The 23,889-nt window shown below is 40.6% G+C and overlaps 1 protein-coding gene across 18 annotated transcripts in view; it reads left to right on the top strand.

Moving 5' to 3' along the window:
• The window catches only part of STRBP (spermatid perinuclear RNA binding protein), a 78,311-nt gene that overhangs the window by 53,135 nt on the left and 1,287 nt on the right, over nt 1-23,889 (top strand). For 4 of the 18 annotated variants that reach the window (XM_075439191.1, XM_075439192.1, XM_075439193.1 and 1 more), the window contains one exon: nt 635-3,286. In XM_075439191.1, the coding sequence (XP_075295306.1) occupies nt 635-792 (158 nt within the window). In that variant the 3' untranslated portion in view covers nt 793-3,286. The other 14 variants (XM_075439205.1, XM_075439195.1, XM_075439194.1 and 11 more) reach the window with 11 other exon arrangements.

Genomic DNA, 23,889 nt, shown 5'->3' with positions numbered 1-23,889 from the left:
AGACTGGTGTTACCACTGTTGCTTTATGTCTCACCCCAGAGTCACGCTTAGCTCTTTGACAAACAAACAAAAAAAACCTAAACAAAAACGATCCTGATCTCTGCCTCTAGGTGTTCAGATGTCCTTTGGGAAACTTTCTTTTGTCTGTTAGAAATGGCAGAGGAAAGCAGAATTCACAGGAGCTTTACTGATGATGATGTGGTAACTGCCACAGGCATCTGGCATTGTTCCCTCTTTGTAGTGGAGGTTCGGGGAAGTGGCTGTTCTCTGCATTAGACTGCATTTGTATTTTAGGAAGAACGTAAGCAAACATGGGGTGCTGCCTGGATCATGCCAACTCCATGTTCTGACAGTACAGACTTGAGGGCTTCAGCTGAAAGAAAATGCGAAGGAAATGAAACACGGAATTTAACTCTGATGCTGAGGCTTAAGAAGGGTAGCTTGTGCTTCAAGCCACTGTGTAGAAGGATTTCAGTGTTTTCAGCACTGTTTATATGTATTAGTGTGAGTTTGTTTTTTCTGGAGTCCTGCTTCATGTACCAGACCGGGTCCCTGCCCTGCGTGTTGGTGTGCAAATGATTGTCTTCAGGTCCTGTGGGAAGTGAAACCCGTCCCTCATCTGTTTATATTGCAGGCTATGGAGCGCCGTACGGATATAGCACAGCTGCGCCAGCTTACGGTATGTATAGCCCGATAATTAATGAATTAGAAATGGTACCAGAACTGTTGTGGCAGTCCAAATGTGGCAGTCCAAGGAGAAATTTAATAGAGATTCAAGCTGTTAAACCATGACAACAACAACACTTTTATGCCGTAACCTTGTGGTTCTTTTTTGGTTGGAGTAGCTTTTCTGCCTCTGCTTTGCCTGATTCGTGGAAGGACTGCTTGTTCTGATTGCCTGTTCCCTTTCATACTGAAACTGAATTGAAGTAGTTTTCTTACTTTTTACAGCCAATCTGTGCTCCATTCAAAGACTACCGAAGGGCCTATTTCAGCATCTCTGCCCCATGTTTATCTAAATGGCATTACAGTAACATTGGCGAAATGTTTGTCCCCAAGTGTAAGCGGCTTGTGGACAAAGCTCCCTTAATGCCGTCAGCTCTGTGAAATCTCCAGTACAGTAAAAGTCTGTGTGCGTATACATCCCCACACCCCCCACAGGGTGAAACACTGCTGCTTGGGACAAGCAGAATGGTTCTTGCGTAGCTTGCACCGTCAGCAATCAGAGCGCAGGGAAGCTAGGATGTGGTCATTTGCCACAATGCTTTTTACTAAGAAACGTAGTGGCATCAGGCTGGCAAAGCAATGGTTTTATGAAGATTGTAAAATAAACCAATCATCAGAGAGCTATGATGGAAGGGTTTTTCTTACCTCAGCTTCTCCCTACCCACCAGCTTTTTTTATGCTAGACTAACAATGCATACCTCTAACCGGCCCTTTTGGTTACTTTGAATGAGGTTTATGTGGCAATGGGAGCAAAGCAGCTTGGAGTCAGTGATACGTCCTGGCACACACAAAGCGAGCCCACCAGAACCAGTCCCACTGTCCTCTCCCATCACAAGGACTGGGGTGAAAGCCTGCGGCTCAGATGACGAGTACGTTTCAAGGCCTGCAGTTTTTCAAATGGGAAACAAAGCTTTCAATTTGCTATTAATTTTCTGGCTTTTGTAGCATTTGTAATACTTGTTCCTCTCAAATTTGTATAGCTTGGGCAATACCAACTCCCCTCATAGCATTATAAAAGTTAAAAATATTTCAAAATGTTGATTTGATTACTTTCTTGTAGAGATAGGAGCTATAAACAGTGGAAGAATGCCGCTGCTGTATTGAAAATGTTCACTTTGCTTGACTAAGGCCAGCTGGTCCTATTCCACACTCCTGGAGTGGAAAGGGGAAGGCGAATGGGCCCATGGGCTGCACTTCCACTGTGGAATTTTCCCTTCCAATCTGAAGCAAACCTCTCTAGCTTCAGCACTCCTGCCCCATGGCCTGGCCAAGTGCTTTGGCAGCACGGCAGCTGACAGCTCTGCTGTCCCACGGAGTGTACTCTTGGTTGTGTTTCTTCTGTGCTGTACTGCAAAACGAACAGCTCTGTGTTTTCTCCGGGAAAAACAAAAGGAAGTTCCGTTAAAGGCTTACTTCATGGTGTGGATTTTTAAAAAAAACCCTTTGGTTCTTTCCAAGCAATAGTCATGGGGTCGGACGAGGATGAGTGGTATCCGCATGTGTGCATTTTCACAAGCAGGGAGACGTAGTGATGTAAGAGGAATCCCTTCCCTGCTGCAGAAGAGAATACAATTGTTACCAGCTTTCCTTGCAGCTTTTCTTGCTTTTTTTCATTCATTTCTTCTGTTTTGTGTTTTTTCTCATGATGCCTATTTTGGGAGCTGGATTTTAATCACTAAGCTGTGTATATGTGATGTATCACTGACTTCAAAGCATTGTGGAATTGAATGCCCCCATTTTTCACATAAAGAGTTTCTGTTTTTAATGTCTTATGATTGTGATGCGAAGTACTGGGATAATGCTTTTTGGCTGTAAGGTAAACATGTCTCTCTGCCTTCGTAAGCTGTTGCATGTTGGGAAACTTCACTTTGATCATCTGGTGCTCTGGAATACCTGCTGTTGCTGCTTTGTGATTTCTAAATGGATACGTAGGGTTAAATACTAGAATTTAAATAGGAAAGATTAAAAAACCAAACAAATACTTAATTGTGCAGAAGTTTGCGAGGCCACAAGAACTCTATAATAATCATGAAATCAGGCAGATATTAATCTTTCCAGATTTGCCACTTAAATACAGGAGAGGAAATGCAGAATAATGAAGCAGATGCAGAATTTACTGTAGGCTGACCTACCTGGATGCTTATCAAAACTGCTGAACAGTTTCCCTGTGAGTTCTCTTTTAGGCACAGCCGTGCCTATCTAGAGTATCTGCAATCGTAACTGGCCTGTGAAATTAACTCGGAACACAGAACGAGATAGTAGAGATTAATTATCATAAAGATCACGAAGTAGAGCTTCAAGTCCAAATACGCGCTCTGCTTTTGAGAATATTGCTTACTTTAGTTTCGCCAAACACCAGGAAAAAATGAAAAGCAAACTTTAAGCTAACCGTCTGTTTGAAATCGTGCAAAGCGTTGACGTGTTACTGTTCATGGGACTCTGCACCCTAAAATCACATTGACTGACTGATCTGGAAAAGGTTAATGAGAACACTGCTGTAAGCTCTTATCTGACGTTCTTGGATCACTGAACTTATTTGGAGTCCTCTCCCTTTCTTCTCTCTGTAGGTTTACCCAAGAGAATGGTTCTGTTACCAGTTATGAAATTCCCAACTTATCCTGTTCCCCACTACTCATTCTTTTAGCAAATGGCAGAAGCTAATTCCTATTGATTGAACAACACAGTACAGTACAGAATGTTAGAAGAAAAAAAGCCTTTTTATCCTGTTTTCTTTGAACACATACTTGAGCAAAGTCATTCGTAAAGAAACATCTTTTTCCTACTTTTTGATTTTAACAAAATGCAAATTTAGTTCTCTAAAACTTGAAAAAAATGTTCTGTGAAATGTTACCTCATTTTCGAATAACTTATACCAGCCTTCTGTTATAGGGAAGACCTAGAAGCTTAAATCTTACGTTTTAAATGAAGTATCCGATTATGTAAAATTAAATTTGTGAAGGATGTATAGAATATAAAACACTGATCACAAATAAACTGTTTTGTTGTAACACAAGAGTACTGCCTGTTTCCTAATGCAGTCACACAGATTCAATTAATGACCTGTACTTGTTGTAGGGTTATTAAATGCAGGGCGTAGTTCTTTAAAAAGATTAAAAATTAAAAATAGCCCAAACCCACACAATAGAAACTTTACAGTTAACACTTAACTTTGTAAATATTATGGTGTGTAATAAACTTAGTAAAATATGGGTTAAAATACTGTTTTATCTTATTTTTTATAGTTGAGCATCAGTACCTGAGTTTCCTTATAATCTTTCAGATCAGCATACTGTAACTGTGATTTTAGACACAGTCTTAATTATCCAAGAAGACTCTTCACTTGTACACAAAGTACTGAAAAACAAACGAAACAAAGGGACTTAATTTTAGACTGTCTCTGTATTAGGTTACATTCTGTGAAATAAGGATTAAACGCAGCAGGTTCCCACGGAAGGACCCTTGTTATGTGATCACAGGGATACACAGTTAAGTCTGTATTGCCCAGAGAAAGGACGACAACAATGTTACCATCAGGTTCTTTAGAGATGAAAAGCTGCTTGTTTTCCTTTCTTTCTGTTTTTACAAAAAAAAAAAAAAAGAAAAAAAGAAAAAATAAATTGCAGTTGTTCTTGTGGCCTTCTTCACTTTTAAGATTGTCTGCCCACCCTTGATTTTTCCATCCACCATTTCTACAGAAAGCATTTTAGTTGTCAATCTTCTATTAAAACAAAGGGTTCTCCTTTTCCCCCTTACATTTATAAGAATCTAAAGCAGCAACAAGGTCCCCATGAAAACTTGCTATTTAATTGTCCCAGTTCTTGTTGAGTGCTGCTGTGAAAAGTGACACACTTCAGCCATAGGCCAGTACTTTTCTAAGAGTTGGTGCTCAAACCGAAAGACTCTTCTGTCCGCTAGCAGTGTGTGCCCCTGTCTGCAATTCCAGGACAGGCCCCAGCTCCACGCTGCCTCCGTGGACTGTAGACCTCTGCATAAAAACTGCCGTGGGCTCTAACGAGGGATTCAAGTAGTCTTTATTAAGGTATCACCCTACAAAACAAGCAGCATTGCTGGTTGCACTTCCCTGCTCAGACCTCACCCGTTGCTTTTCCGTAGGTTTGCTGTAGTTCGTGCTCTTTCCAAGGCTGCCTTCATACACTCTGTTCTCCAGCAGGCTGCTGCTGAGGCAGGGGAGCTTTATATATGAAGAGAGTGTAAGAAGGGTGCTTAAAGCAATGTAAAGTTCTCCTCCCCTATGCCCCCCATTGCAGGGAAAGAAACACTAGAAAAGCTTCCTAAGGGGTGGCTGACGTAACAAGCTGCTTTTCCTGGAATTAACTGCAGCTGTTATTCTTAAGCTAAGTATTTGTGCTTAGGAACGTGTTCATACCGTAAATGGGTTTGTTCTGCCGTAGCTCTCGCTTTCGTTGGGTGTTGGTGGTACTTTAATAAAAAACGTACATCTATTGACCAGTAGTATGAGCCTGCTGTTGTCATCCATGCGTTAGCGTTGAAATAAAGAGCAGGGTCTCGGGGATGCAGTCAAATTGAGTGGTGCTCATCAATCACCGATACATTTTGCTGGCCTATGGATGAAAGGAAGCCATCACGGAGCAGAAAAAGCATGGCTGATAAGAGCCCATTTTTGTTAATCAAATATTGATTAAAGGAATCTTTCCTCTGCACACATTTTTTTCCCCCCCCTCCCTCTTTTGGAGTTCCCCTGATTGGCAACTGTTAGTAGTTTGTTTTGTTTTTTCTTTTTTTTTAAATCCCTAGCTTTGTAAAATTCCAAACAAAATATTCTCTGAACCAATTCCATACATTCATAAACCAAATAACTTGTTCTTATTTCAAAAACAAGGAGGGCGCTATGCTCTTTTCCAACATGATGGCAGTCATTTCAGATGATTTATAGAAGTCATTTTTTATTTTTTGTCATTTGTTGGGAGTTACTAACCACATTGTAAACTTGCCCCCTTGCTGCATATTTTACATTTCTCTGCTTTACTGAAAATATGAATGAGCTGTCAGTTCTTTGTTTAGAAAGTGGTAACCTTGGAAGTGTTAGATGTTTCAATACCTTTGAAGAATTAAAAGTGCCCGTTTTACAATGAAAATTCCACTTGCAGCTGAAAGAGCAGAGAAATTTAAATGGAGCTTTAGCTTCAGCCAGTCTCTCTGAAATTAACATGAAGTTTTCGCTTCTCTGCTCTTTTCCCACTGTAGGTGGTTTTTTCATTGACAGTCCCTATTGCCAGCCTCTCAGCATCGCACCTTTTATTATTCACTTGGGCCCTCAAGATTTCTTCTCTGACTTCTAGAACCATCAGGTTGTGTGGCTCGAAATGGCATTTTGTACATGTCTTAAAAGCAAGAACAAACGTGGCTCGCTTTGAGGTTTCTCAACTTCAGACATGGAATCTGAGCTTTTTTCCTTTTTTTTTTAAAGTGTTTTTCTCACTTCTTGAACTTTGTTCCATTTAATGAAAAGCAATACTTACTCCAAGCCACAGTCCTTTCTTTGGGTACAGAGCAATAGATGTGTATATACTTCGGGTTATTTCTCTACACTAGAAGGGAAAGACTGGTGTGTGGGAGGGGAAAAAACCAAACACCAAAACAAGAAACATAACCTAGCAGAGTGCCTGCTTTAAGCAGCGAATCCTGCGTTTATAAGCACTTCAGAATTTTAATACTATGACTGTATTTGCATGTTTCCTACAAAAATTGCTACAAAGGCTTGCAATGGTCACTCTTGAAGCAGTAATGCTTTGTACCATTGTGCATGTCAGCAGACATGAAATGTAGCGAAAAGGCAGAAGAAAAAAATAGAATATATATTTTTTTCCCAAATCTAACTAAACAATATATTCTCTCTCTCTCTCTGTCTCTTCCCCACATCATTAATCTGAGGCACAAAAAGGGTAGGCCTGAACTTGATTTTCAGAGGGATTGCTTGTGTGTCTCAAAATCATCACCAAATGATAGGCAAACATAGTATTTGGTAAACATCCACTTCAAAACTTTGCTGCTCTAAATTACTGAGGTTTTTTTCCTTTTAAATATTTGTATGTTGCTATTTTGAGATTGTGAAATCAGCAATAACGAAAGGTGAATGTTTTTTTAAAATGGTATTGGAACATCTGTATGTTGCAGCTTAAGACTTTGAAGCAGTTTTCAGCAGGTTAATACCACTTTATTCTCATTCTCTCCGGACCTTCATAGCCATATGCACTTGTATAAAATAAGCAGAAATGTAGTGACTGTAAGCTGAGATCGTGATATAAAAGGTAAGAGATTTTATTTTCAGCTTAAAGAATATTTTTATTGCTTTTTTTCTAAAAATCTCATATACCTGTGATAATTGTATGTGGCACGTTTTTATTATGTCTTGTTTAACTAAACATTTAAACTGGTAACACATAGGTCTGAATTCCAACTTTGTATTTTTCAAGGCCACTTCAAATACTCCAGTTTCAGTTAAGAAAGAAAATATTACTTAACATTTTTAAGAAATTGTTTGGGTTTTATCAATAGACTGTTCTCCTTCAAGTATTCTTCTCTTGTGTAGCATAAAAAGCTGTACTGCTACTGCTGTGTGTCAGGCACTGCATTCCTTGCATACCTGAGGAAAACATTTGGATAGGTACCAAGGCCATGGCCTGCGCTGAAAGCCATACTATGCTTATAGGTACAGGGAATAAATGGCAGAAGCGGAATGTCTGATGTTACCTAACTAATACAGAGAGAAATTATTTCCCTAAACTATTAAAGCTAAACTCCAAATGAAGAATGAAAGACTGATGATATTACAATTAAAATCGGCAGAGATCGAATTACATTAGGCCAAATTAATTCACGAAGCAGCCAGGTTTGCTTTCCTCTTGTGGGGGCAGTGGGAGGAGAGGAAGGCAGGCAGGCAGTGATTTAGCTCTGCATGAATAATTTGCTTAGCTGTGGTTTTCTAAAGCTAGAAATTAGGATACAGCCATCCATAAATATTTTCAGTTCTGTAGTAAATGTTTTAATAAAGATTTTACTTGGATTAAAATGGTTTTGGATTATGACCTATATGGTGCACATGATATGTGTAGTTTTAAAATACTACTTTTTTTTTAATTTGCCTTTATATAACCTTGCGTTATGCAAAGTTGCATAGTATGTACTGCACAACTGCAGTATTTGCGGTACTTGAAGTTGCTGGAAACAACTCTTTTTATATAAAAATGGTAAAAAAAAAAAAAGGAGGGAGTCGATGTTGTATTAGCATTTTAGGGTCTCAGTTCAGAGATGAAAGCATAAAGAATCTCTGACTGCTCACAATTTATACTGATGTAAAACAGGAAAACACTTGGTATGGAGTATGTAGTAGTGTATTAGGCCCAAAGCTTGTTGTTTTGCATCAAAATGTAACAGCAAAAGTAAACTATATTTCATTTCAATATTGAAAACATCAAATTCAGTAAATAACTGCATGTGTAGATTACCCGTAACTCAGGATATGTCTGGATAGAATCCATAGGCTGATACAGAAAAATAGCTGTTAAATATTGTTAGCTTTGCTACCGTTGGTAGAAACGGGATCTTGCAAGCGGCCTGTAGATTTGCACCTGGGGAAATGAATTTACAGAACTGTCCCAGTGACTGGCCCATGAAAGCACACAACCATTTGATTACATTTGCAGGTGCAATTGATGAGCCATCAGAATGTCCTTCCCATTTGGTGGGGCAGGTTTTCACCTGCTGTTATCTTCAAGGTGCAAACTTGGGGCTTGGTTTGAAGCTCACTTAAAATTCAGTGTGTTCTTTCAGCCTGTCAGGGTAGGCAGTCCTGACAGTGGAGCAGCAGGCTGCTCCATCTCCTTCAAAAGACAGTATTTTGTATGCGTCAAGGCAATGTTAAGGTGCATTATAATGAACTTGAGTATTCCTTTCTAGGCTTAACTGATGTCAGTCTGACAAGCACTGTCCAGTTCAAGGACTGATTAATAAAATGTCTTGCTGACGCTGATTTGATCTGTTTCTTTGTGGCCTGTACTTGGCAGCTTGATCCATTTGTATTGGTTTCCATCAGAACTACTTTGACTCTGAATTTCCATCTTCTTTCTGTCATTACCCTTTTAACTCTTTACAAGCCTAAGCATTCCACTCTTCTGCTTCTTTAAAATTCTCACTTTGTTGGATCTTCTGTTTTTCACTGGAAAGAGACAAGATTTCTCTAATACATTATTGTTTGTAATGCAAGTACTTATGTCCGAAATTTGTCCCCTTGCCTTTGCTGCACCCCTTCTCAGTAGCACAGTCACCATTTCCTGACGTGAAATACACAGTGTACTTAAGACTCCTAACCCTGCTTTTTGCAGCCACTTGCAATCAGTGGTAAGATCCTAAGGTGCAAGATTGCCTAGGAACCCGCCTCACTGGCAGTGGAATTTGAGCAAAACATTCCCGTGTATTGAAGTGTCATGGATGTAGGCTCCGTAAGTGCTGAACATGTTGGCATTTGAGAGAGCAGTTAAATTCTAGCAGTAGGTTTTAACCTAACTGAAATACCAGGCTATTTTCTGATGAGTAATTTGGGTAACATCTGCTTGATCAATGTTGCAACAAGCACTGTTTTGCTAAAGCAGAACTAGAAACTCCTTTCTTTTGCCTAACCCTTGCAGGTTACCTTTTAAAAGCCTCTTCACAGGACCATGGTCTAAAGTGCCTTTTCTGTGAGATCAGAGGTCTATTTTATGGCTACCGAGCTTTGTATTTCTGGATATTAACAACCAACAGCCAAATATGTAAGCCTGGTTCCGTATGCTCTGTGTAGCTGCTGGTATCATTGCCTATTCTGTAATACCATTTCAGTGAAGCAGAAATGTTACTTTATAGTTTGAATTTCTGGTTCATGGAAAAGAATTCTGAAGAAGTTCCTTTCCATTAGTAGATATATAAATAGGATACCAAGGAAAGTCTGCCCCGGTACACTACCCACCTCAACTCTCGTTTTAGCTAGCCAGATGATAGTGTGTATTTTGGGAGATGGTGTCTGGCACTTAAAAGGATTAGAAGAAACTAGAGCCTTACATTAAAGAATTGACCTGTTTAACGTGTTATCTGTATTAGAGGTGGATGGCATGACCATTGACTTTTGAAGAGCTTCCGTGGTCTGCTCGGTTAACACTGAGGAAAGTGAGGCTATTTACAGAATGGGGATAAAATGTAGATTGTTCAATGTTACAAGAGCATTTGTTTGCCTTCAGCTGCTCTTGCATACAAACCCATGATCAGGCAGGTATTTGCTTTCCCTTTCTGCCAGTTTGGGCTTCATCGTGGTCACATGAGGGAGAAATGTACGTATAACCCTCCTGTTGCATCGCCTGATGGGTGTCTGAAGTGCCTGTGCAGGACAGTGGTTCTTTCCGGCCCATCTCCCCTTCTGAGAATTTAATCCCAGTTGACTGATGACACAGTTGTAGCATTGGTGTGACCTTGCTGTGAGGTCATATATTCTGGAAGCAGTGTTTTCCTTTGTTTTGCAATAGGTGAAAACTAGATAGAAGTACTGTTTAGAAATTTGTCAGCACATGACTTCAGGAGACGCCTGGTGTCACCACAGATATGATACGCCTCAGCTGGTAGCTCCTCTCCAGAAGTGCACAGCTCTGCAAGGAGTTGGCACCTCCAATTTCACCAGCTGCAATGGTCAAAGAACTCGAATTTTAAACAGCAATATTTACAGATGGAAAGACTTAAGTACTGTGTACTGCTAACCATAACTCAGCATTTTTCCTCCTGATGGGTGACTGGCAGCTGGAAAGCTTGTCATTTTCCCAGATACGCAACTGTGAAATTTGATGAAATAAGGTGTTTATTTAATAAAGTAGAACTTCAATCCTATTTTGCCAGCCATATGAGATTTCTCCAGACATGTTCTGTCTAGAGCAGGTTTTAAGGCAACCAGCTTGGCTTGGAGGGCTTGGCTAGCTGAGAGCATGGTCCATGATGCTTCCTGCCATCATGTCCTCTCTGCCAGTGCGTGCTGTCTTCCTTAAGCACACGTTCAGGAGTTGGAACATGGTGACCTTATTCCTGGGCACTGTGCCACCTGGATGGAGCGAGGCCAGCCTATGCTCATGAAGGGAATGTGTAACACACAGCCTCTGTTGCCCAAGCACTTTCTGTTGGACACAGTGCACAGTCCAACCCTCACAAAGGCAATTTAGTGCCTGGGTAGGTGGCTCCTAATCTGTCTAATTTGCTGTCATGTAGCCAATGTGAGCTAATTAGATGATTCAGCAATTGTCATGGCTCCCACTTGATGTGCTGTAAGCCCTGCTGCTGTGACTTTCACAGCAGTTAAATACCTTTACTTCTGTGAATTTTGTCTTCCTTCCCTGCATTTTCTGATCACCTTCTAACATTTCAGTAAATAACTGGTGGTCTCAAATTAAGGAATTGTTACATAGAAGTTTCTAAATTCTTAAAAACTTTTAATCAGCCTGTGAAGAGCTTCAGGGAAGTTTTCCTACAAATATTTCAGCTTATTCAAATGCCAAGGGACTATTTCTACTCATTTACAAAAATCTGTGCAAACGACTCTGGGATCTTTGACCTCTGGGAATTAGGATTTTTTCTCTGAGAACACTTACCTTCTGGTAGGAAAAAAGATTTAAAGTGTGTCTTAATAAAAGACTATGCCCTCTAACCACGAAAGAACTTAACTGGGGAAAAGTGCACAAATCTGTGAGGCTTTTTGCTTTCATTGAACTATTGAGAAAAATTTCCCTGACCGCAAGTTCCTCGTGTTATTAGAAAGTAGAAAATGAAGGAAGAGTGGCATTGAAGATTTCTGAAGTGATCTAGGAGAAAAACCTCCTATTTGTTGGCTGTTCAACTATGGAACATCAACCTCTTGGCACTTCTTCTAAAACTCCAAGATAGCAATAAATGTGAGCAGCTTTTACACACCATCCCTGATCCAGTCCTGGCAATGTCCTTGGAGAGTAAGCATGGCAGTCCCTGTCTTTTCAGTCACCAATCCCCTGAAAGAAACAGCGTCCCCTGCTTCATTTGTAACTCTGCATCTGTACTTGCAAGAGCCCCTAGCTCATCAGGTTTGAGGTGGGTTTCCTGAGCGTCTCTCCAGAACTGTGTAAATGAAGAGCCAGCAGGCAATGTAGTATTCCAGACTTTACTCAGACAAAATTGCGGGTTCCCAATCATTCAGTATTAGCGCTTCTTGCCTTTAGCTAAATTCTCTGTAGGCAGTTGCCTGTTACTTAAGGGAAAAATATGTCCCAGCTTCAGATGAGTTCCAAGTCACAGAAGCAGCTTACTAAAACAGCTACTATTTCCGGTGGCTCTGGGAAACAGCACAAGAACTCTGCTGCAGTGGATTCTTTTGGATACATGATGAGATATGTAAATACAAAGTTCAGATTGTTGTTCTCAGTCATGAAGCTCAGACCTCTCCTCTCTGGCATCAAAAGAATAAAAATGAGCTCTGTGCTGGACTCACTGAGGAGTTCTGGTAAGAACGGTTGTACTGTCTTAAAAAACAGTAACTCAGCTTGAATGTTCCGAACACAGATCCTCTTGGGCTTCCTGCTGAATAAATCTGTTAAAAATGAGATGCTTTATTGGCTTGTTTAAAGCAAAGCAAAGGGATATTGTGGTTGCATCTGATATCTATAGTATAAGAGACAGCTTGTCTAACAGTTCATTGGTTTCATTCTTCTATTTTAACACATCTCGTTTGCTGTGTATCTGATCCTTACTGTAAAGTGGAAATTCTGTTACAATCATTTTAGAGCAATTCACTGGAGAAACTCTGCGTGAAGTCCTATGCCTATGGATTGTGGCAGCAATTTTCATCTGTAATTTCTTTTGAACATTAACCACTGACGATAGTAATTAAGCATTTGACATTAAGAGAACTGTGATCACAAAGCTGCTCTACTACCTAATCCCGGAAGTTATGTCTCCTTAGCTTTATTTGTGTCATCTAAATCCACATCTATTTATATCCAGGTTTTCTAGTGCTCCTGAAAAATCTTCCTTTTTCCCATTCTGCTCACAGAAATGGGACTGATTCAGTTGTTTGTTTGTAGCTGAGGTTTAAGATGATAATACAAAAGCATGAGTAGGACACATATGCCTGTTCCTCTGGGGTCTTCTAGGAGAAAGGGTGCTTTTTCTGCTAGGCCTGTCTGATACTATGTAGGCAATGCAATACCTCACTAAAGGTAGCTGTGTGAGTTTTGCAAGAGAAAAGTTCGTCATAGTATATGATTTAAATTCATTGTTTTTTTTCTCCCATTCCTGTGGCTGTATGAAACATTCAGACCACATGTTTCTCTTGACGTTTAAGAGGAGCTGAAAGTCACAAAGTGGTATGTGGAGATGTGCAGTTCTAAAGCAAATTTCTTATTTTGGATGTTATCTTGTATTTGATGCCTTAACTCTGTACAATCTAAGGTCATATGTATTGTACCACAGGTCATTTAATAGTTAAGTATACTTTAAAAGAACCCATCAAGCCTAGTCTACAGAAACTGTTGCGAAGACTGAAGCCTTCTCAGTGGGAGAGTTCTCTTCCATGTTTAATTAATAATCCATTGATAAACAAGAGTTGCAAGAATTTTAAAAGCATATACAAAATTTAACCACAGATTGAGACTGAACTGATCTGATTTCCAGCTTAAAAGGTGTGTGGCAATAAGATAATTAAAGGTGCAGTCTCTTCCATGGTGTGTACGTAAACAACATCAAAATGTTTTATAGCTAGCCAGAAGTGCATGTTTGTGAAAACCTCTGGACTGTTACCTCTACTAGAACAAATTACACTAATTCTAAAAGGCATTAATTGAAGGTATTTGGCTATCCTTCATTCATTGGTACAGGGGAGTTGGAATGAGTACAGGTTGCAATTAATTTTTCCATTTAAGATAGCACATGGACTTCAGCCTCATTCCTGCCTCTTACCTGGCTCTAGAAGCTCCAGGTGCCTTATGCTTCTTTGCAGTGCGTGAGGTGTAGTGCAGCTTCTACTTGGAACACACGCTTGCTGAATGTATCTGGTCCTAGTAGAATGGACAGAGGCGAGAGAGAGAAAAGAAAAAAATGAAGCTAGAATGTCCTTCTTCAGTCTTAAAGGTTGAGCATCATAGATAGGAAGTTGGAGGGAAAGCTGCACTGCCTTTTCCAAGTCCATTACTAGAGTGTGGTAAAACCAGCAGCCTTAGTATACTAAGAGCACAGAGAGATGGTATTATTTTCTCAGTAATTTATAATAGATTAGATTAGAGGTTTAAGCTATCCATATAGCAGGCTAAAAGCTGCTAGTGATGTCGCTACCAGAGACTATCCCCGGTGGAAGGTTTTGCAGAGGAGGAAGAGGAATAGGAGAAATCCAATGAACAAATTCTGTTTCCTGATGAAGCCCTATCCAAAACAGGGAGACTGCTCCAGGCAGTCTACAGGGCATGCAAGTGAGTTGTGGGAGGGAAAGGAATAATAGTAAGTTCCCCTAAAGGAATACCAGTAACTTATTTCTACATAGTCCACAATATTCTGGACAACTTGCTTTTACACAGGGAAAGCAGATGCTGCTTCCACAACTGCATGTTGTAATGTACATGTTTCAGGTCACTAATATTGGTGTAACTAGTTATGACAAAGCAGGTTCATCTTACCAGAAAAGCATTTTTTGACATTCTATCCACTTCTATTTTTTTAAGCTAGAGGGGAGTTAATTATAGCACTCATCTGTTTCAAACGGAGTAGAGCAGAAGGTAAGTTTTAACTTTATACTTTGAAGCTGCTAAGAGTAAGTTGATTAACAGTGTTCCATGGAAACAACCTGATGTACTTATTTATTTTCTTTGTGCTCATTTCTATGTTCTTAGAAAAGCACAAGCTTGTGTAAGCGTAATCAATACAAAGTTACTCAGGGTACTGTGTCATCTCAGCAGTGGACACTAACTGCATCTTAAGTCACCAGGCACATATAAATCAAGCTTAATTAAGAGGAACAGAACATCTTGGCAGGTTTTGCTTTACTATTGGCACTGTTACAATTTAATGATCTATGCATACAGAAATGTGTGTATTGCTGCACTCCCAATAGAACCTGTAGTTCTGTAAGGGCATCCTGTAAACTAACAAAGTAAAATGTCATCAGTGTAGGAGAGAGCGCATTCTTCTTTCATTGTTTCCACAAAGAACTGTGTATAAGCAGACGGAAAGTGATACTGCTCAAAGCAGAATAACAGTGGGCTGAAGAACAGCATTCAGAGCAGTACAGCTGTTGAAAAGTTAGTGATTATGTGAATTTAATTATGAAAATTCTAATTTGCTATACAGATTATTTCTGGAGTTTTTTAACTAGTATCACTGCTTCCCTGCTGAAAGTAACAGTATAAAGACAGATGTAGTTTTCTACTAACATCTATTGCATGGAAATATACATATACTGGAAGAAAATTGAGGCTGTACTGCAGAGAGCATATTAAACTACAGAGCCATTCTCTGGGCAATGCTGCATAATTTAAGAGTGGGTAAATATGCCTTCAGGGACAACATGACAACAGATGTTTAAAAAAAAAAAAAAAACCCCACACAGAAAAAAGCCTCGAAGCTTTGTCCAGTCATACATTTATTCTTCCCTGAAAAAGGGACAGGTACATTCATATGCATGTCAGACATCACAAAGGTCCTTAAGGACAAATGTGTTAAAGCTAGTCTCCTTTTGGACAGAAGAGAGAGGAAGTTGACTCTGTCTTCCAGTTCCAAAGTGCAGCATCTTATTTCTGATCCTAACCCTAAGTCAATATTTATTGATCAAACTGACTAAGCTTTTTAGGTTGACAAGCTCTCTACGAAGCAATTCTGTTCTCTCAAGCCTCTGCAGGGCCCGGCAACTGGTGCTTAACTACTACTTCCACTCCAGAGCATCACCATCCTCCAGCTGTCCCAGAGCCACTCTGGGACATTTGCACTTCTAAGAGAGCAGCACTGCTGTGGGGGGACTCAAAAGCACTGAAATGCTACAGCAGAGCAAGTCCCAGTGGGCTGTATGCTTTTTAAAGTCCTGTCCAGTTCTTATGGACAAAGTTGAGCATGAAACCTGTACTGCCAAACATACCAGCCCCTTAAGGAGAACATCACCTAAGGGAAACAGTCTCAGAAGTGGAGATTTTCAGGAAAGGCTGGTGTTTTCCAAGTCCAACTCATAAGCCTTTTTTTTTTTTTTTTTTAAATGGTTGCGTTTCCACCCACCAAAAGTCACCATCCATCAAATAAATTAAAATAATCGCTGCTAATTTGGGCTAAAACATCCCTCTTGTATAACCCAAACTACCACCACCCCATCCATCTACAGAATTCTTAAGCAAAGAATCCTGAGGAGGCAGAGCCCTGCTAAGAGTCTGCACAATAGAAGGCAGACAGCAAATCTGGCAGTGCAGTAGAATGTGACTTTTCTGATGACAATTGCTTCTACAAGACAAGGAAAAGACAAGAGGCAGTGCTTTGGGGCAGTGTTTCATGCTCAGCAAGTTTGCAGAGGGAAGGAATGTAATTCTATAAATCACTTGTACTGTATTTCTGTTTCTAGACTTGAATGAATTTCACTTTTCCTTTGTGGGTCAGCATAGTAAACATTAAAGAAAAGGTCTATTTTTCTAAATCTCTTTCACCAATAGAGGTCTGACCTGCAGCCAACAGATGGATTTATTTATCCACAGAGGACAGAGTGTTTATTTTTACATTGGATACGGCATTGAATAAAAAGAAGTATGACCTTTGAACTATCTAAACCTTAAATACTATTGAACAAATTCCACAAATGAGTAATGCGGTGGACAACTCCATCTTTCTTCCCAATAAATCTCTCAAAAGAAGTCACCCAGAATTAAAACTTCCAAAAGAAGTACAAGAGATCCTTGTGGTCTAAGTATAGACTACTTCCAAAATATTTAAGATTTCTCCCAATTTGTAATCTGTAGAGAACAATGATGATTAAGCTATTCCTGACTATACTATAAATAAAGCAACTTCAAATAAAGTAATTTGGCAACAACCTTAGCTATTTATAGCAATAAAAATGTAATCTGAACATTCAAATTGTCTTAATTTGGTAGCAGTTGAGTGGGAAGAAAAATAACTGCACACTGAATTTTCAATTGAGCTGTATCTACTCACTAGCCAAAAAAGCCTGCAAATGTAAAGTAAATGGAATGCTCTTTGTACATTTAGTTGCTTCCTCATGTGATGCTGTACTCTGTACACTTGGCTTCATTTGGCTTCTGTGTTGTGGTTTGTACGCCAGCCACTGTTATTAACTGTACACAACACTTCGATCTGCACTGTAATCTTGGTTCATTTGCCACTGATTGTAACCCAATGCTACAGACTTCTCTGTATATAAAACCATAACTATGTCCCATTTGCTTCCAATAGCATACAATAAAGGCTTATCTCTGTAAACAGGAATTATGGCCGTATGACTGGTTTGGGGTTTTTTGTTACAGTGAGGAAAGTGGCTGCCAGGTTTTTTGAAGCCTGGGAAGTCAAACCACAGAAATCCATTCTGCTTCAGTCAGGTAACAGGCTCAGCAGAAATGGAAGACAGGCTTCCTAGAAAAGTTGTGACTTTGAGATATAAACATAAAGCACATTTATGCTGTAACAGCCAGAATGCGTTCCTTCACAATGGTGGCAGTGCATAGAGTACACAAGACCGAAATTGTGCAAGGGCTGTTGCACACAAATACCACTGGAGGTTAGCCAATAGAATCAGTAACAGAAAAGTCCAGAGAAGGCTGTGATGAGACTAGCCAGGAAGGCAAGTTTTACTTCAGAATGAAAACTGGGCATTTCCTAGTATTTAGCTAATTAGGAAAAAGTGGATGTCTATTTTCTTAAAAGATTTAATTACATACATAAAGAACGAGTAAGGTTCTCTCAAACTTTTTTCCTCTCCTGCCCCTCTCATTTCACTGTATTCCCTAAACATTAAATTCCTGTGGTCCCAGTTTGTCCTCTGAGGTCTGAAGCAAATCCGAGCAATTTCCTTGTCCAGGGCCATTGAGGGCAGGGTTGAAAATTGCGTGGCTGTTGTTGTTCGCTTGAGGTTGCAACTCAGGGTAAGATTTACTGGAACCCCACAGCTTAGCATATATGACAACTGGAGTAAGACTTGGTGTGAGACTTTTGCACTCAACAAACCAGTGTGCAGCCAGCTGACTCTGCTGCTGTGCGGCAAACGTCAGTTATGCACACAAGAGCTACTGAGGGACCACTGTTCCAAAACCAACTAAATCATGCATCACTTAAAATTCAGAGCCGCATCAAATATTTAGCAAGTAAGATCTGTAAAGAACTGAACATAGTCAGTTGTGAAAACATCATTGACACTTGGCTAGAAACAGAGGCCACGTTCACCCTACATATCAGCATAATACCATACTTACGTACATGCTTAATGTTAGCTAGCTTCTTAGGAGGTCATTCAGAAAGCTGCCTCAGGATTATCATCTTGGAGGCGCTGAGAAGGCCGACAGCTCTTCAGCAGTAGCCTGGCAATTGCTGGTCAGTGACAGCTAACAAAATGAGCTGGGCCCACTGCAGAAGCTGGCTGACATTCTGTGGCCTCACAGGAATGAAACAAGGGGTAGGTAAGGGAGGAATAATACAATACCGAGTCTAGATTGATAAAGGAGGTTGGCATGTCCTTCGTGCTTCACTGTGAAACTGCCTGACATCTCCTATTTAGTTTTATTCTTATGCTGTAGCTAACCTAAACTTGCCCAAGCAGTTACACAGTGTCTTGCTTGGGAGAACAGGAAAGCTGCGATTTGTGGCCCCTTGCACTCACTACTGTTACTCCCTCTCTCCCCTACCCCCTCCAAACCAACAAACAATACCCATCTGTCTGCTTTTTCTCAGAAGACTGCAATTATCAACCTGCAGATGAATGCATGCAGTGAAATCTGCAACAGAAAGCTCCTTCATCATTTTCAGGCCCTCACCAATGTTGCTTGACTGCTCTAGCCCCAGCCCTTGCTGGCAGAGCACTGAAGGGATCCATGCAGGAGGAACCATCTGCTGAACAAAGAGGATGCCCAGTTTATCTTGCTGCAATCATCATCACCTTGAAAAAGTGTATCTGATTATACAGGAAGCAGGAAAGAATTACTGACTGATGTCCATGCAGCCAACAAACCCGCCTGTCGCTTCCGCATGCAAAGCACCGCTGTTACCTCTAAACCTGCCCAAAAAATCAAGAGAACTAGCTCTAGTCTCACTTCTTACAATACAATACCAAACAACAGAAATTCCATGTCCTACTGTCTCTTCTTTTCAGCAGCCTGATTTATCTAGATGTCAGTTCCCTTTTCTCATGAATAAAGAACAGATCCCAAATGCAAGGTTTTGTAACAGGCATTTGGGACACTGAGGGCTGACAAAAGCTCCCATTTACTCAAAAGCACATTTATAGCCTGTGTGCAGCAAACACTAAACCACCCTCATGCTGGTCTATTTGATGCTGGTCTGTTTTAAGAGACTTGCAAAAGGGTAATGAAAAGCAGTTAATGCAGAGGTGAAAGTAGAGGGCTACTTTCAAAAGAAAAGTAGGATACTTAACAGTATCTCAGACAAGGACATCTATGTCCCCAGGCTCACAGACACCTTCCACAAGGCTGCTAGACAGTTGATGATTCCAAGTTTCCTTGCAAAAAAATCAGAAGGCACTAATTTCAGCATTTAGGTTTCTGAAAACTTATGTGCATGGCAGTCTGATCCACACCCTACATGCCACAGAACCTGTAACCTGGGTGACAATTGTTAGTTGTTGCTCAGAGCAAAGACTTAAGCATGGGATCAATTCCTACTGTACCACACAGAGCATGTAAGAAGCCAGATTACAAAACCGTCCACTGGATGCCAGCTGCGGTGTTCTAAATTTCACCTCAGACCGGAATCCCTGAGCTCCTGCACTCTCCCTCAAGCACCTAGTCTCCCCAGTGGCAGAGGAATCGCTGTCTCTGGTGCCCAACTCCCTGCTGGCACTTTACACTTACTTGAGCATTGCCTATCCTTACAGGGAAAGCCTTCAGTAAAAGAGTAATTTCTTCACCAGAACTGTCCCCCCTCCTAAGCTAGCACTAATTCTTCATGAACAGCACCCCTCTTTCTGCAAGAATAGAAGTGTCACCTCACTTAATTGCTCTTGACATAATGCTGACTTTGGTTGTTTGCTGCAGGATTGAGTTCCAGCAAGTCAGCTAGGAAGAGTTCTTTTCTCTCTCTCTTGTGAAGCTGTAAATTATCCCTCCCTTTTGTCACCCCAATCCTTGGTACAGTCAACTGAAAGAAAGGGGAGCTGCTAACGCTTTCAGGGCCTTGAATTCATCTTTTGGGGGTATATATTCGAGCGCATTTATCTGTAAAGCTATAAAAAGCCTGTGTGTACTCTTGTTACAGTAATACAAAAAGGCCCTTTCTTGCTCCAGGCACGAACACGGGGCAAAAACCTAAAGAGGCCTTTAGATCTCAAAAAAGGGTCACATACCCTAGCACAGATAACACTTCCCTCTAGTACCCCTTGCTTAGGAGCTGACACATACCAAAGATGGGATTTCCTGCCTGCAGTAAAGGCAGACTCAGCCTTCTGCTGTTTATCATTTATTCAAAGGGATTTTTTTTTTTAAATCTGGGTAACTTCTGATTACAGCAGAAAAGGGAAGGCTAAAATATGGCAAGATGACAAACTACAGGTCAGTATATCAAATTATGTTGCCCTGCAAAGCAGTTCCATACCAATTCCTGTATTCCTGATACTGCAGGTCTTGAGGTAGCACAGGATTTCTGCATATAGCACAAAGCAAGCATGTGGACATGGATCTGTGCTGCACAGGTCAGTTATCCTGGCTTTAATGAAAAATGTGGTTTTGAGAAAGATGCTGTTACATTACAAGACACATAACTTCCTCTGTCTGCAGCTTGGGAACTGCAGAGATCTGTGGGTGCCTCAGTTTAGGCTGTGAATAAACAAATCTGAAAGACAAAGAGACCAAATCCCAGTGACTGAAGGAAGGGTGATGAGAGCTTTCTCCATCTTCTATTAATACAGTTATTCCAAAAATCTTCCTTGTGCTGGTTCAGATTTAAGGCTTAAATCCCCAGAAAATTAAGCCAAATTGCAAGAAACTGCTCCAAACTGACTTTGAGGGCTCCATTTCTATGCAGTCTAAGAAGAAAGGTGCTCTTGCAGAGAAAGCCAAGAGCCAGTTTGGAAGCCTCAGCCTCAACTGGCAGAGCTCATTCCGGTCAGTCTCATTTCATCTTGGCAACAGTGAAGGCAGGGCCCTGCCCGCACCCTGCCTAGGAGGGGTGGGACTGTCCCTGCACAGCAGCTTTGTACTTGGAGATGGAAGGCACAGAAATCAATAAACTGTTCCAGTGATGCCAGTTACAAAAAAGGAACTGTCCCTCACAGCTCTCGCTGACCTGTACAGAAAGGGCAGTATCACAGATTCTTTGTCATTATTCCAATCCTTTGCCAAAGCACCCTAAAGGAGGCATCTGTTCACAGCATCTGAGAGAAGCCCAACAGAGCTGGTCTGCCAAGACCAGGACGCATGTCCGAGCACCCTTCTCAAGGTATTTTATACTCTATTTAAACTCTCACTTTGCTTGCTATGTACAAAGGGCACACGGACTATTCAGAGTTGTATGGAACAATGAACTGGATTGTTTTAATACTGGAACAACTTAAAATTTACACAGCTGAAGCAAAAGACAACACCCTCCCTTGCAAAAATAATAAAATCAAAAAAATCAAACTGCTAAGGCCAGACTAGCACATACCCAGATTAGCAAAATGCAGCAGCGTTCAGGTGAAAGACGACAAATAAACTAAATTCAAGTATGTTATATTATTCTCACTAAGAACAAATGAATGAAGACTTGGACAAAATGTAGAACTTCCTGGTTACACTACTACTACTGGCCTCCTCACTCTGTCCTAACCATGGAAATGGGCAGCACCTGTAACTTCTAAAGACATTATGAGATCAGAGCAGGCTGTTGAGTTGCTAGTGGATTCTAAAAACAGTCTGTTACCATAATGCTGAGACTGAAGGCACCCAGGAGCTCTACAGTTTGCTGTTCATGTCTGCACTAGCAGCAGACATCTCATCCATAATTCATAGAAGTCTGGCAGAGGCTTCCATAGCCCCTCTGGCACGCTGTTTTTTCTCCGTACCATGCAAAAAAACACCTTAGGGAGACGCGCGGTTGCCATCCCATAGAAACACTATCCTTTCCCCTCCATGCAAGACGAGATCTTGTTCCACACGTGATTATCAGTGGGATTATGCAGCAGTCCTACCATGCCCCGAGTAGGTGGAGAGCTCAGATATACACTAGCCTGTAAGCATCAAGCTTTCATCCTCCTCCTCTTTCCCGTCCATTGACTCTGGTGCACCAGTATTAAATTACCATAAAACCACTTCTTTAAACTAGCCTAAGCCTTCAAGGCACAGAAGATATTAAGTCACTTCCCTCTTTTCTTGTTAGCCAAGAACCAGTGCCAAAACCACAGTGGTTTTCCGTGGTATTCTTAAAAGAACTGACAAAACCCCTTTGCTCACATCATGAAAGCTGATAGCAGCACAGCACTCAGTCTCATCTCAGCAAGTACTTTACTACCTTTTCTCAGGCACAGAAAATTGAATGGAATCTCCACAGCAGTTTTCTTTTCCCTATGTGGGATAAACTGGCCAGATTGACTCCTAATGGGGTTTTCTTATCTTTCTAGTGTCACCTCCCAAAATTCATATATGAATGTGGCTCTAAGGCTACCCTTTACCCTGGATCACACAGACAACTCTATGCATTAACAGATGCTCACAGCAGGGAGTTTAAACACACAGCTTTGATGTATTAGTGCTATACACTAACAGTACACTCTGCATGATAAGGGCTTCTGCTCATATCTGGCAGCCTGCAAATCTCATCACTTTTGCACCTTCTAGAATCTGAGAGTCCAGAGTGGCCGATTTCATCTGAGGCACAACAGAGTCTTCCTAAAAATCGGAATTTTTGTCACACAAGCTGTTGAGCAAGGTAAATGTCTGCAACATCAGCGCAGTCCAATCATTTTATCAGTTCTACCACCCTGTAAATCTGCACCTAGTAAGATGGAACATCAGAGTGTGCTTTTTAGCAAAACTGAAGGTTTTTGTCTTGTAGAGTTCATCATTAGACAAGCAGAAACTCAGCATGTATTTGAGTGCCCTAAAGTAAAAAAAAAAATAAAAATCAAACACATTAGAAGTACAGCATGAGAAATGCACCTGCAAGAAAGCACCTGCAAGTGTTTCCTTTCTTCACCTCTTCTCTGACAGTGGTGGAATTAATATGAGATGCCAAGCAGACTCAATAATATGTGTAGTAAGGATAAGACGGTACAAAGAGAAATCTTATCTTGAAATCTGCATCTCTAGCTGGATGTTATTTGGCATCCTGACAGATTTTGTCTTTAGTTCATTGCTTGAATTATCTAATTGCTCTATTTTATTTAACTAGATTTTAGCTCCAAGTATAGAGAACATTTAATTTAACATTAAAAGATCATTCAACAGAGATGATTTCTGTTAAGAACCTTGCTATTTAACACTGCTCTTTAGAAGTCTTGCAGGGTCCAGCACATGCACAGTGCCATCTGCAGCAATTTCATCTATGCCAACTTGGGCCAAACCCTGTAATACAATTACTCAATTAAAAATAAAAGACATTTCAAAAAATTGGTTACCAAACTGCTTCCACAGTCCTCAGGGGGAGATCAGATAAATCATATTCTCCTCTCGCTATTTCAGGAATAGAAATCAGAAGTTCTATTTACAATAGTTTTTACCCTATATACATCTGTATGCATTACATGTGTAAACACATAAGCTATAGTGATTTTTTCTACACACATTAATACTGCACAGAAATAGCTTCCTTTTACACATCTATAAAAGCATTACCTCAGTGATTCTAAGATTTACAGAAGTGGACTTTTTGCCCTTATTCGAGCTTTCTGTACTTCCAGCATCAGAATACACCCAACATTCAGCAGAGCCTGTAACAGAGAGGAGGAAACCACAAACTGCCTTAACC

The sequence above is a fragment of the Opisthocomus hoazin genome, chromosome 19 (assembly GCF_030867145.1).
Source record: "Opisthocomus hoazin isolate bOpiHoa1 chromosome 19, bOpiHoa1.hap1, whole genome shotgun sequence".
Classification (NCBI taxonomy): domain Eukaryota; kingdom Metazoa; phylum Chordata; class Aves; order Opisthocomiformes; family Opisthocomidae; genus Opisthocomus; species Opisthocomus hoazin.
The sequence above is the reverse complement of the archived record's forward strand: the minus strand, read 5'-3'. Positions and strand labels throughout refer to the sequence as shown.